The sequence below is a fragment of the Toxotes jaculatrix genome, chromosome 2 (genome assembly GCF_017976425.1).
Source record: "Toxotes jaculatrix isolate fToxJac2 chromosome 2, fToxJac2.pri, whole genome shotgun sequence".
Taxonomy (NCBI): Eukaryota; Metazoa; Chordata; class Actinopteri; family Toxotidae; genus Toxotes; species Toxotes jaculatrix.
The window spans coordinates 17332245-17345606 of NC_054395.1; the positions used below are offsets into that span (position 1 = coordinate 17332245).

At 41.5% G+C, this 13362-nt stretch overlaps 2 protein-coding genes across 5 annotated transcripts in view; one reads left to right on the forward strand and one right to left on the reverse strand.

The window, feature by feature from the left end:
* Positions 1-4132: 4132 nt before the first annotated feature.
* sp5l (Sp5 transcription factor-like) lies at positions 4133-5804 on the forward strand. The gene is made up of 2 exons (XM_041059855.1): positions 4133-4192; positions 4770-5804. Exons 1-2 carry the CDS (start codon positions 4133-4135, stop codon positions 5802-5804), a joined length of 1095 nt encoding a protein of 364 aa, XP_040915789.1.
* Positions 5805-9169: 3365 nt separating this feature from the next.
* The window catches only part of arhgef25a (Rho guanine nucleotide exchange factor (GEF) 25a), a 45111-nt gene continuing 40918 nt past the window's right edge, over positions 9170-13362 (reverse strand). For 3 of the 4 annotated variants that reach the window (XM_041054553.1, XM_041054584.1, XM_041054573.1), the window contains 7 exons: positions 13108-13158; positions 12932-13009; positions 12606-12797; positions 12134-12314; positions 11089-11318; positions 10707-10841; positions 9170-9653 (listed from right to left, as the gene is read on the reverse strand). In XM_041054553.1, coding sequence (XP_040910487.1) covers positions 9528-9653; positions 10707-10841; positions 11089-11318; positions 12134-12314; positions 12606-12797; positions 12932-13009; positions 13108-13158 — 993 coding nt within the window. In that variant the 3' untranslated portion in view covers positions 9170-9527. The remainder of the gene's footprint in view (positions 9654-10706; positions 10842-11088; positions 11319-12133; positions 12315-12605; positions 12798-12931; positions 13010-13107; positions 13159-13362) is intronic. The other variant, XM_041054562.1, reaches the window with a different exon arrangement.

The window sequence follows — 13362 nt, forward strand, 5'->3', positions numbered from 1 at the left end:
CAGCAAAAAAAAAAATATTGAAATTCTGTGATTTATGCTTTAATTTTTGTTTGATTGGACTTAAAGTATTAGAATTTACAAAACAAACAAATTAAGACACCTGAGTGATAAAACCTTGAATGTGAAAACCCTTTATGCAGTGAAAGCTACAATGCTTATAAGAAAAAAAAGATAATTATTCATTTGGATAAGTTTAAGTTATTTTGGGAGAAATAAGTACTCTTGTATATCAAAAAATTATATGTATTAAGTGACTGAATAATTTAATGGGGTGAGGTATTCCTCTAGAATTTATTCATCATTGCATCATGCCTTTGTGATTAGACGCAGAAGAAAAGCAGTTGTTTTCAACAGTTTTTTTCCCATCATCTTCTTAAAAATACAGAGAAAACAAAAAGATGCAAGAAGATACTAATAGTAGTGATAACTGAAGTTAGATGAAGGAGGAGTTTTTCAAAGGACCAGTTCCAGTCCCTGACTGCAAGCTGTAAAGAATCTAACAGAAGTGGACTTTTCTGTTTTCAGGCTCCACAGCGTTTTCTGGTGCAGGAGGATATATGTATCTGCAGAGATGAAGTGGTACAACTGATTTAATAACATCCCCCCTTCTGAAGTAGAAAGCTGCAACATGGTGTCATGATTGATGTAAAATGTGCAAATTCTCCAGCCTACAGATGTGAACTTTAGATATGGGTCTGAGTAATTTAAACATCAGTCTCTGTTCAGTGTTTCCCTCTCAAACACTCACACACAGTCACACACATTTCTAACTCAATAGGAAACAGGAAAGAGACTCCTGAATGAGGTATCAAATTGTTGCACTGTAAAGTCCAGCTGTTGACGTTGCTCCTCATCCCAATGAAACTGAGTGTCATGGTAATTACGCCCCATCTTGTCCTGCCTTGGATTGCTGAATGGTTAAAGAGTGAAGCACTACAGTTAGCAGCAGGCTTTTACATGCTGTCTGTCTCATCCATTAGGCCACATTTGTCACATGAGGGGCCATTGAGTCAGCACAGTGCTGTAAAATTGGCTTTTTGACATGGCCACCAGTACAAAGGCGGCTCTCCTCCGTGGCTGCCCTTTTTGAGTGCAGATGGTCAAGACAGCTGGGACAATTTAGTGATCTGAGGCTTTTAAACTGCCCCCCAGGCATGATAAAAACAGCTTGAGTAGCCACTTGCATATTCTACGTTCTGAGCTTAAGAGTAAGATTATGTCTGCAACAAAAACAACACCATTTGTTTTCTACAAAAGGCAAAAGAACTAAAAACTTTTCCAAGATTGGAAGATTTCAGAACATTAAACTATCACAAAAAAGCCATGTAGAGTAAAAAAAAATCTTTTGTTCTTTTTTTGGATTTATTTTCTGTCTTTTTCTGCTTTGAAATAGGTGCATGAGAAAGTCTGCATCGCCTTGTTGGGATTCAAGTCTGTGTCAGTTTTGAAGTTGAAGTTGCTACCGGTAGCCACCCAGTCAGAGCAGCCAGCAATGTATGACGGAGCGGACCTGATTACCAGCAATCTCACCAGCTGTTTAATGAACACAGGGACCTCTTTCTCTGGAAATGAGTTTTCCCTTGAAAACTGTGGAAGCCGTATCCAGGTCTATTTAAATGAGGTAACATGGGGAAGGTAAGCACCACCACATGAGCATTGTTTTCACAGTTCAAAGTGAGGAGAGAGTACTTTGCACTTCAAAGCCACTCATCTGGGAGGCAGTACAGTGGGGGTGGGGTGGCGTGGGGGAGAGGGGACAGGAAATAAGAATCAGGGTAATTAACAACTTCTGCTCCGTAATAAACCAGAGACATAGTATACCTCTGCCTGCAAGATGCACTCCTAGCTCTTTGCCTTTTACTACTGTTTTCATTCATCCCAAATGTTCACTTTAATTTGGAATCAGAGTGTTTTTCTCATTGCTGTTGGAGCTACATCACATTTGTTGAGGTTTGCATGAGAAATTTGTATCACAAAACATCAATGCATTTTATTTTTTTAATATTATAACTGCAGTATTAATCTGCACACATCGACCCTCGCTGCAATCATCTTGTCAGATTTGTATTTAAAGCCAGAGGTATTGAAAAACAATTAGAAGTCAATAAAATTCTTTATTATTCATGTTACTTTTGCTAAATGTAACATTAATCTGACATGACATTCTGCAAATATTTTTTATGAAGAAATAGCATCATTATTGTCACTAAATCTAAACACAGATTTTTAGAATTTTTCAGTTTTTTCCCCACCTAAAGTAAACACAATCTGTGTGATTTATTAACAGGCTGCAGCTGAAGCCTGCAAGTCACTGGTGAGCTTGGAGAAATCTTTTGTTTCAAGCTGAGGTGTCTCTTTGTCAAGGACATAATGAAGCTTGCACTCTGTCTGCTCAGCTTTCACATCTATAACTTCAGAAAGGCCTTAACCAAATGGAACAGTTTGGTGATTATCTTCATTGTCTTTCATTTATTTTTAAAAAGCTGTTAATTCTTGCTTACAGCAAGCACAAGTGGAAGACAAGTAATTCTACATTTCTGTTCAAATTAATTTGTAAAGTATACATTTTTGTTCAGTTATTTCAAATTTTAGCTGGTCTCTCCTTGGGGTATGTTTATTTAAGGATCACAGTGTGTGAAACAGGGAGAAGTAGATAAGTGAGGAACTCGGAATTTGCATGAGAAACGGGTTCCCAGCCTGGATTTAAACTCTTAACATTGTAATGGTGAGCGGACTTACAGAATGAGATTAAGCCTCAATCTGCATTTAATGGAGCACATCTGAAGTGGCCTCTACTTGAACTCTGAAATGTGTGGATGTCACACAGGGCAAGCTATTTGACATGTCACCTACTGGTGAGAACTCTGAGGCTTTGATTGAGTTTTATAAATTAGCTTTGTGAGGGAAAACACGGTGCCTGTCTTCAGAGCGGCCTCACACCTACCAGGGCCAGGGAGATGGCCTCTGCTGCATTCAGACACAAAAAGTTTGTTGTGTGTCATATTGAAAAAACTAATAATCAACTAGTCAATTACAAAACAGCCCAACTGCCTTCTGTGAATTTATCCATCTCTGTCCAAAAAGTGGGATGAGCGTTACCTCACTTTAGCAGAATTGCGTGTGAACTTAATGCATCTTCCTGTTTGTGAAATTCCTTAATTAACTAAACCAATAGAGTATGTATAGATTATAAAGATTAAACTAAGTTTACTCACTTTTGTGTCCTGTCATTATCCTGTTTGCTGTAGTAAGTTTTAGCCCTTTGTTGCATCAAGTGATACAACATGCATTATGTTGACGAGGAAAACTGTAGGCTATGCTTTCCTGTTTAATATTGTATTGATGGTTGTTTGTCTTGGTATTTGTTGACTGGAGATTTTTTTTTTTCATGCAACTTTTCATGTAACATAGCATCACTGATTGTTGCCACAAATAAAAATTTATTTATCTCCTATCTATATTTGAATTCCCACAGTGGAGTCGAAGCAGTATGCAAATACTCCCTGAGTGAAAAATGTTTTTCACTAAGCTGGCTATATTTATCTTAGATCTTTTAACAGACTAAGCATTTTGTTTTTGAGCAAGTTGCTGAAACACTAAATGTTAACTCCTTTATTTTTTTATTTTTAATCATGTAGGATAATAGTTGTGTGAGTTTATTTGTAAATTAAGTGGCACATGTCAGAGAAGTTCAAATAGATATGATACTCTTAAAAGTACATATATTGGAGAAGACTATCTCTTTATCATGCCTCAAGTCTTTTTTTTTTTTTTTTTTACAGAACAATTGGAGGAGGAGTCAGTGCTTGGGGTCAGCATTTGGTTGAAATTGAGTGAAATTATGAGTAGCCCACCCCTTCACCTCACAACCCCCCCCCCCCCCCCCCCCCTTCCTCCGTCACATCTCTCTATTGACTGGCTCTCCTGCACCATACTAGAGACCCCGTTGAGAGGATCTTTTCTCTCTATAAAGAGAAGATGCAGCTCAGGCGCCTTTGAGATGATCGCAAGGATTTCTCTCTCTGCCTCTAACTTCCTCTAACAGACGGGCATCCTCGGCTGCTTCAACACCAAGTGATCTGGACTTCTAGCGTTCTAAAAATATTTACCCAGTGGACTGAGGGACATTTGAATGACGCGGGATTTCCCTGTCTACTCTACTCACAGTGCCGGAGTGATCCAAGACTCGAATGTGAGCATCTTTTTCTTCCGCGTTGAGAGCAGCAGCTGAGACTTAGTGCGTCGTCGCCTCCCGGCGCAGTTTGTGTTGCAGGTGCGTGGAGTAGGAGCGCGAGGACAGATGGCTGCGCTGACGATACAAAGGACTGACAACTTTTTGCACACCTTTTTACAGGTTTGTTGTAAAAACATCTCTCCCTTTTTTTTGATGCGGTGCACACGGGCTTAGCTACTTATCACCTGTTTTTGTGGTAGTGGAAGTTCTCATCTCCACAATTTAATGAATGAACAGGCTTGACGTCTGATCAGTATGAGGCTATTAAACTTGATGTAGTGGTAAAATAATTTTAATACACTGGGATAATTCAAGTAATACTAAAAAATACCATACTACCACTAAAAAAAACACCAGTTAAATCTTTAAATGTTGATAATTCATTAGGTTTATGTAGAGTGTCTATTTCTGAAAGTTTTATGTCATATAAAATAAAACGCTTATTTAAATTTTAAGACAAATTTAAAACTTTAAATAAAACTCTTCCAAATGGTGACCCACGTAATCTGATGTGTGTTTGTGAATCACCACGCAGGACCGGACGCCCAGCTCCTCTCCAGAGGGAGCACCTAACGCCCTCTCCTTCCTGGCCACCACCTGTAGCCAGGCCTGGCAGGTGGGAGGAACTATGGGCTCAGAAGGTTCCCAGTTCCCCTACGAGGGCACCGTCAGTTCCACATCGGGAATGTTTCAGCTCTGGAGCAACGACATGACGCCCAGCACAGCCCTAAGCACACACCAGATGACTTTCACAGTGCCCAAAGTGCAGTTCCCTGGACACATGCAGTCTGGACTGGGTCACCATCATCATCACCCCCATCACCATCACCATGAGCTGCCTCTCACCCCTCCAGCTGAACCCCCCTCCTCCTACTCCTTCGAACTGTCCCCTGTTAAAGTCTTGTCCTCGCAGCCACAGAGCAGTGGCTCCTATTATCCTCAACACAACAGTGTGGGACAAAACTTCCCCAGCTTCCTCCAGAACTCCTCAGCCAGGCATCACCTGCCTGGAGGCCATGTGGAAGAAGGGCAGCAATGGTGGAGCCTACCCCAAACCAATGCCACCCCCTCCAACCATCCCTTCTCCCTGGGCAGACAGCTTGTTTTGGGCCACCAGCCCCAGATAGCTGCTCTTCTTCAGGGCACCTCCAAGGGGCTGCTGAGCTCCACACGCCGCTGCCGACGTTGCAAGTGCCCCAACTGCCAGGCGAACGGTGGGGGGTTAGAGTTCGGAAAGAAGAGACTGCACATCTGCCACATTCCAGAGTGTGGCAAAGTGTACAAGAAGACCTCTCACCTGAAGGCACATCTGCGCTGGCATGCCGGGGAAAGGCCCTTCATCTGTAACTGGCTCTTCTGCGGTAAAAGCTTCACCCGTTCAGATGAGCTGCAGCGGCACCTTCGCACACACACGGGGGAAAAGCGCTTTGGGTGTCAGCAGTGCGGCAAGAGGTTCATGAGGAGTGATCACCTCTCCAAGCACGTCAAGACCCACCAGACCAGGAAGAGCCGGTCTGGGCAGCCTCCACAGAGCACAGACCCTCTGCTCACCAACATCAAGAGAGAGTAATCTCTGACGTCCTTCATTTAAAAATAATAATCAACAATGAACAGACTGTGTGACTTACACTTGCTGCCATAGGTTTGCACTAGAGGGTAAGCATCAAGCTCCCTGAACATCCTCTGTTGTCAAAACCTTATTTTTGACTTCAAGTAGTACCATAAAAATATATCTAGAGCCCATTTTTAATGAAAGTAGTTGTGTGCTGTTTGAGGCAAGCCACCTTTAAAGAAAACTTGAAACCTCTCTCAGTGACATTGTGAGTGTTTTGCTGCATTCATTGTACTTTTCAAGATGCCACACAAACAAATTTCACTTGGAACAACACTGATTATATGCCTTTAACAATTTGTTGAAATTTCAACTGATGTGAAAATCAAACTTTTTTTTCAAGCTTCATGATGTAAATATTTTATCTGTGTGAAGGATGTGGCAGACATGAGCAAAATCCCTCAAGGTTTAACTTAATATCTTGTCCATATTACCATGATCAAAATAAATGAATGCCTTAGAACAGTCAAAGGTTGCTGTATAAAAATTATAATTTCTGCTCTGAACAGGTTCAGAATGGAAAAAAGGGCCCAGGTTGCTGTTGGTAATTAGATTTTTATTTCAAAAGATATCCTAATTTGTCTGCTTCAAGGTAGGGATCTTTTTTGAAATGTAAACATGAGAGTCTTTGATCTACAGATTTATCCCGTCTGTTCTTAAGCAGCAATGTGAAGCGCCATTGCTCCAGATTAGCAAACATTTTAATTTTTTCAGTTCTTTGTAAATTATGTATAAATATCATCAACAATTTTATTGGGGTTATGGCCGCATGTAAATTTTAATAAACACTGTCCTTGCTGAAACAATTTCACGGCTTCTAATGATGTGATTTTCTTACATCTTGATGACTGATTACAAAGTATCTGTGACTGACAATGAGAGTCAGTGGTTTAAACCTTCTTATCAGCTCATCCAATAAATGTGTGAATTTCTGAGAATGCCCCAGAGCTCCTGAAGGTCTAACATTTTATTTAAATGATTCGATTGCAGTCAGAGTGCAAATGCTGCTCATTGTGCTGTTGGCGTGAAGGAAGAAGCCCTAGCATGGTAGGCTGTTCAAAGATTTTCACGCCTCAAAGTAAATACTCATCCCATTGATGGGGCTGTTTGTCTCGCCTGCTCCAATCAAGTTCACAGTCATGTGGTTTTTAATGAGTGTTTTCTTTCTCTCAATGGAGAAGATTGAGTCAACAGATGCAACAGAGGGCACTGGAGAGGAATTCCCTGTGAATGGGACCCCTGTTGCTGAGACCCCCTCAGTGGTGACAGGAACTCCCTTTGATTTTGCACCCTTGTGAAAGTTAATACCCCTTTCGCCCCCTCCTTCTGCAGCCCCCATATATCACAGCCGTGTTACGATCGGCCCTGCTTTACTGCCCAGAATGGGGCTTTATTCAGAGGCCAGCCAACCAGATGTCTGCTCATCCAGGGGTTTCTTCTCTTTGTTTTTAATCCTGTTTGAACTTTCTCCAAGGGGGATGCCGAAGCAAGCAAAATACTTTGCCTTTGTCTTTTTAAGAGATCCCACAGTGGAGTCTGTGGACCTTCACAGACAATAATAATACATTAATTTCATCTTCAGTTCAACTGATAAGAAATGAACACACAGTGAGAATGCATAAGGGTGACCAAATTGATCAAATCTTTCCGCAAAGTGGTTACAAAGCACCACAGTATGAAAAACAGGAGAAAAGAGGCTGCAGACATTAAAAGTATGCAGGGTTATTTTGATCAAACAAGTAAAGAGAGATTGGGTAGAAAAGCACAAAAACTGCACTTAGCTTCAAAAAGACACTTTTTATTTGATATGATACAACAGTTTCTACTCAGTCAAACATGGCATTAACAAACCCTCTCTTGGTTTTATGTCCTTGCTTTTGGTTCTCTGTAGTGGTATTCCTTTATGTGACATGCAAAACTGCCTGCAGGCTAAAGATGCAGATTTCTGCTAGATTGTCCAGCTCACCAAATGCCTCACCTTTGAGTTTATTTTGAGTAATTTGTTGTTGTTGTTTTCAGACAGATTACTAAGCAGCTTTAATGTTAACACTGAAATATGAGTCCTATTGATCTTTGGTGCAGCTGTATGATCCAACTAAACTGGAAGTGAAAGCCTTGTGGGGACCTCTACTGGCCATGAAAAAGAACTGACCTGACATTTCACAGGATAGCCCCCTTCATCTACTCCACTCGCCTGTTTTTGTCACTTAGGCATTACAGTCCAGATAGTAACGCAGATATCTGCAATTATTTTGATGGGTAGTGGCAAACTGAACTATGGAGGAAGAGCATGAAACGTTTGAGTGGTGAGCTGCGGTTGTTTTTGGCACTGTTGTCTGAGGAAGAGGGTGCATGCAGATTCATCAGTATCAACTGATCTGTTTAGCCAGCAACATATTATCCTTCATTTCAATCAGCTTGATAGGGCAACATTTCTTGGCATACCTGGGTCATTCTTCATCTTACAAGTGGAAATGTACAATTACCTTTATGGTATGCACTGCACAGTATTTTATCCATGAGGGTGTAAGCTAACAGAGATTATAGAAATGGTGCACAGCCTTGACATGACAACAGTGGACTAATAAAACAATCAATATTAGTTTAAACCAATGCATTTTTAAGGGCATGTGTCCCAAAATCTACTCAGGCCTGGAAAGAAAGATCTGTGTAAAGTAGCATTGTGCCAGTCAATCACCATGGAGATGTTGCTTGCAACACTTTGGGTCAGCACAGCAGTCCCTTTGAATGCACCTATATAGCAACTCCTCTGGAGTTGCCCAAAGAGCAGAAGTATTCTGAAGTGACGTCATACCCACAGAGAACCTCCAGGGGGCTCCCTGCTGCCTTTTTTGTCCAGATCAAACGGGGGCCAGTCAAACAGAATAAGAGAGCACAGGCACTCTCAACACTGTGGCAAGAAAGAAAGTTCTTCACTTTCAGATAAAATTCGAGTGAGCAAAGTCCTTGTGGCATGTTCACATCAAGTGTTCTGCCTTTTTCCCGTTCTTGTCAACATAAACAGCAAACTCAGTTGTCAGCAGGGGAATGACAAAAGTATATTTACGTAGCTGTTATCTTCACAATGGGGCATCAGGAAAAAAAAAACTTTATCAAGAAAATTTATCAGAGAGAACAAGAAGAGCCACTGGCACTGCTTGCACGCTCTCATGCACTCAAGCACATCCACACATCACTGCATAAACATACATTCAGGCACACACATAACTCCAGTGACCGCCCCAATTAGGAATGGATATTTCTTCATCAAACAAATTCCCCTTGCCCTTTGAAAGAGAGAAGAGTATGATATACAAACTCTCAAAAAGGTAAAAAGCAGAAATTACATATGATAACTCTGAGTGTCCACTGAGAGTTTTTTTTTTTTACTCTGAGCCCAGTAACATCCCACTGGGTGCTGTTCATGTACACTGAAGGTGGCCGAGGCTAGTCGCCTCCCTTTAAACGGCTCTCTGAAAACAGGAGCTGAGTCTTTTTATAGTTGCAGCTCATAATTCCTTCATATGTTCCTTCAGGTTCCTTCATTAAACTCCAAAAATCATTGTTGAACCCGATAAGGGTCCAGCCTGGCATAAACAGACAGTAGACAAGTCTTCTTGTCTCCACAGCTGTAGTGTTAGCTGCTGTCTTCCTGACCCGGGAGACTGACAGTGTGAGAGTTCATAGGTCATCCTCAGCTAGCTGAGCCAGGTTGCTGGGCCGTCGTCCAGCTGAGGGGCCTGAAAGTGGACCCTGGCTCCCAGCGTCAACGGCCTGGCCCCTTCGGCAGCCCTCTCCTGCTCTCTGCTGGGGAGAGAGGGAACATTCATCACACAGCTATATAGTATATCCATGCAATGTACTCAAATATAACTAAATAAATAAATAAATAAAAGCATCTTTTTCATGTTTTAAACTAAACATGAACAATATAGGCCTTTCTGTCCTCTACTGCTCACAACCTTCCTACGAACCATTTAAAAGAAAATGTAAAAAAAAAAAAAACATTTGAGCAATTTTTTGTTTACAGCTTCAATCTACAATGTGATTTGGTCCAAGTTCCATCTATTCACCTCAGCACAAGTATGGGAAATGATTATCTGTCTTTGATAGGCATCTCTCTCTGACTTCCTCATCTGGCTCAGTCTGCTTCCTGTTAGTTATGTGCCAAGCTTATCCAGCCTGAATAAACAGAGAAAGAGGTGGAGAACAACAACTGCTGGCCTGTCAACACAGTCCCCCTGAGGGTAAGAGCCCAGTGATGACAGAGGGACATGTCTCTAACAGTAATGACAGGATGCCCAACAACAGGATGTTCCTATTGTAGGATGGCCAGATGGTTAAAATGTAAAAACAAACAGGCTTGAAATTTTTAAAAATTTTATATTTAGTGTAAAACACTGACATGTTGGAATTTCCTTTTGTTGTGTTCAACTGACTGAAACAAGTGCAACATTACGTATTCCATTTCCCTCACAAGTGTCCAAATATTTTTATCATTTCATTTTTCATCCAATAGGGGGAGAAATTACTCTTCTTATGACTCAACAAATCCCCTCTGTGTGTGTGAGTGTGTCTAAATAAATGGTTACCATTAGCTAAAGTCTTTCATCTTTTAATTAACATTAATGAGCGCATTGGAATTATTGTTAGACGTTGTACAATGGCCCATTATTTCCCCAGTGGTTAGCTTCCTGTGGCTTGTTTTGTCATTAATTTTCCCAGTGCTGCTGTTGAATAATCACTGCTAGACAACCAGGAGCACAATGTTCAACTATGTGAAAAATAATTACCTTTTACCTGTAATACTGTAGCCCCCATATAGACAGCTTTGTTTCTAAATGCATGCATATACACTACCTGTGCACTCTGTGTGGTGGGTGTGTACAGCCCATTTGACACAGCTTGACAGCTTGGCTGATCAGTGAAGCCCAGTTGGACATGTGATGGAGAAACAGTGTGGGAGTCAGCAGGGCATGGCTGGACCACAGTGGTCTGCAGATGCAAACAGCAGGTAAGTCACTCAAGGCTGCAGTGCTTGAACACAGAACCATTTGTTGCTTTTATTATTTCATTTGTGCGAGACTAAGTCTGGCTGCCAAAAAAGCTTATAAACAGCTTAAGCAGGCCTGGCAGTGCGTCAGGTGTCTCATAAACAGAAAAGCTGTGTTTGAGTGGGAAGTAACTGCAGGACAGGGTCACTCTATGCAGGGCAGAGAAAGAGACAGCTAAGGAAACCTACGTCGCGCAGTGAGTATGTCTCGCTGGGTCCTTGGCCCTGGCCTTGGCTGGGCAGGTAGAGCGTGGGCAAGGAGGTGTTGTGAGAGTGAAGGGAGGGCAGCTTATGACGGTCAATAGAGGCAGAGGAGTGGGGCCGCAGGGCACTGGCAGCAGACAGAGGAGGCCTCATGCTGCGGCCAAGGCTATTAGACTTGCTCTCTCGCCGCTGGTACTCAATAGGTGACTGTAAGGCTGAAAGACACAGAGAACAGAGGCAGTTCTCATAAAGCTTCACTGCTGGTTCTAAATGTTTTACAAAGCATCATATCATGTGGATTCAGCATTTATTTTGTCAGTAACACTTTGTAACACTGACACGTACTGACCACCATATAAACACTATATAAACAATGTATTAAGTATTAATGAATGATTTTTAACACACAATAATGTAGCTGTAAGCAGATAAGTGATGTCCAGTACTTGACAACAATTATAACTTTTATGAAGACATGTTTTATTAGTACAATTGTGCTTTACTTTGTTGTCATTCATTTGTTTATTCACCAGCCTCCACTCCTGAGTGCCCACAGGGGAAGTTGTAGTTGATTCAAAAAAAGACATTAATAACATGACACATTAGATCTACTTACAACTTCACCATAGTGTGTTATAAATAATTTGCTTATTGCTTATTAATTGCTTATTATTGCTAATTATTGCTAATTAAAGTGTTACCATTTTTTCTGCGTTGCCAAAAAATTCAGTATGTGATACCTGTCATAAAGCCCAAGAGGCCTGAGATTATTGACAAGAAAAAAACATGTAAAGTTACCAATGATAAAACTACTGATTCACAATAAATCTATGACCTTGTAAAAATGTAGATTTGCTGAATCAAAATTCTAAGTCAAAACGGTGAAATAATTATGACCCAGGGTCAATTTATTTTTATTTTGCTTATCAGCTTTTAAATACTAATAACAAATGGAAAACATGCTAAGCTGAAGCATGAATCACGGATCAGGGAGATATTGTGTAGTCTTCAGAGTTCATCTGGAACTTACCATTTAGGAAGTTGCGCTGGGTTTCCAAGATCTGAACCACATCGTTGACCCAGGCCCTGCAGATCTCAGGGGAAGAGGCCTGCAGCAGGAAGCGCACCACACTGCCATCAGGGTTACGTGACGTCAGCACAAACCGAGTATCATCGCCGTCCACGCTGGGCTCCACCCCCAGGCAGCTCACCTGGAACAAATCACATCTGACTAGCATCTGTGAGGAGTTCACCCTGCTGAGTTGCTTGTTAAATACTTCACTAGCACATGTAAGCCTCTAAAAAGTTCCCGCCATGGGATTATGTAACGTGTGATGATTTAGGCAAGACTTTGTGTGGTGTGAATCTGTTGTGTAACTTATAACCTGAGAGTAAGCCCTACTTTCTCATTTTCAGTGTATATATGTCTTGTTTTGCTTTGCTTTTTGCCGAGACATCCCAAGTGGCTTATCTGATCTCTGTGAGGTTCAGCAGGTGCCCACCTTGATGCTGTTCTTGAAGATGTAACCAGGGAGTGAGAAACCTTTCTTCCTGTCAATGGGCTCACTGAAGATGACCAGCTGCTCAAACAGGAAGACCCGTCTTTCCTTGGCTCGTGACAGGAAGCCACTGTCCTGCTCAGAAACCGTGAAGGTGTCTTGCTGGAGCAGTTTGCCCTGGGCTGTGATCTTTCCCTGGTACACACACAGCAAAAGATAAACACAACAAAACAAAGGAAGTGGTTGCAGTGCGGTTTTCATGGGCTGAATAGTTGGCATGAGAAAAGTTTGGAAGACTTTGAAGGATGGTCTAAATTCCTGAGACGTACCTCGAAGCCTTGTAGTCGGCCCACATTCATCATGTCATTGCAGCGTTTTGGCACAAAGCACATCACTTCTACTGCTTTCTGTTTAAAAGACAAAAGAGAGGTTGTTATCAAAAATACTAATAAAAAGCATGACTGCATACACGAAACACAACTTGTTTGTGCACCAGGACACCCACCTCCAGCTCCTCCGTGTCCATCCCTGCTTTGGTGTAATACTTCAGGAAGTCCTGCCCAAATAAACACAGCATGGTCACCAGAGCATTCCAGGTTTACCACTCAGAGTAAGGTGAGGACATCTGGAGGAGTATTTATGGGTGTTGAACCCACCTTTCATTTGAATGCCAAGGGGCAAAGTTTTGTATTTAGGCAAAGTTTTATACCAGAGATGTCATTTTATGATCATCTTCAAAGACCTTTACGTATGATTGTTT

What these genes read in the sequence shown, in the direction of transcription:
- sp5l (XM_041059855.1), top strand. Translation starts at nt 4,133, where the DNA reads ATGACGCGGGATTTCCCTGTCTACTCTACTCACAGTGCCGGAGTGATC. An exon ending in GAGTGATCCAAGACTCGAAT is followed by an intron (nt 4,193 to 4,769) that starts GTGAGCATCTTT and finishes ATCACCACGCAG; the next exon opens with GACCGGACGCCCAGCTCCTC.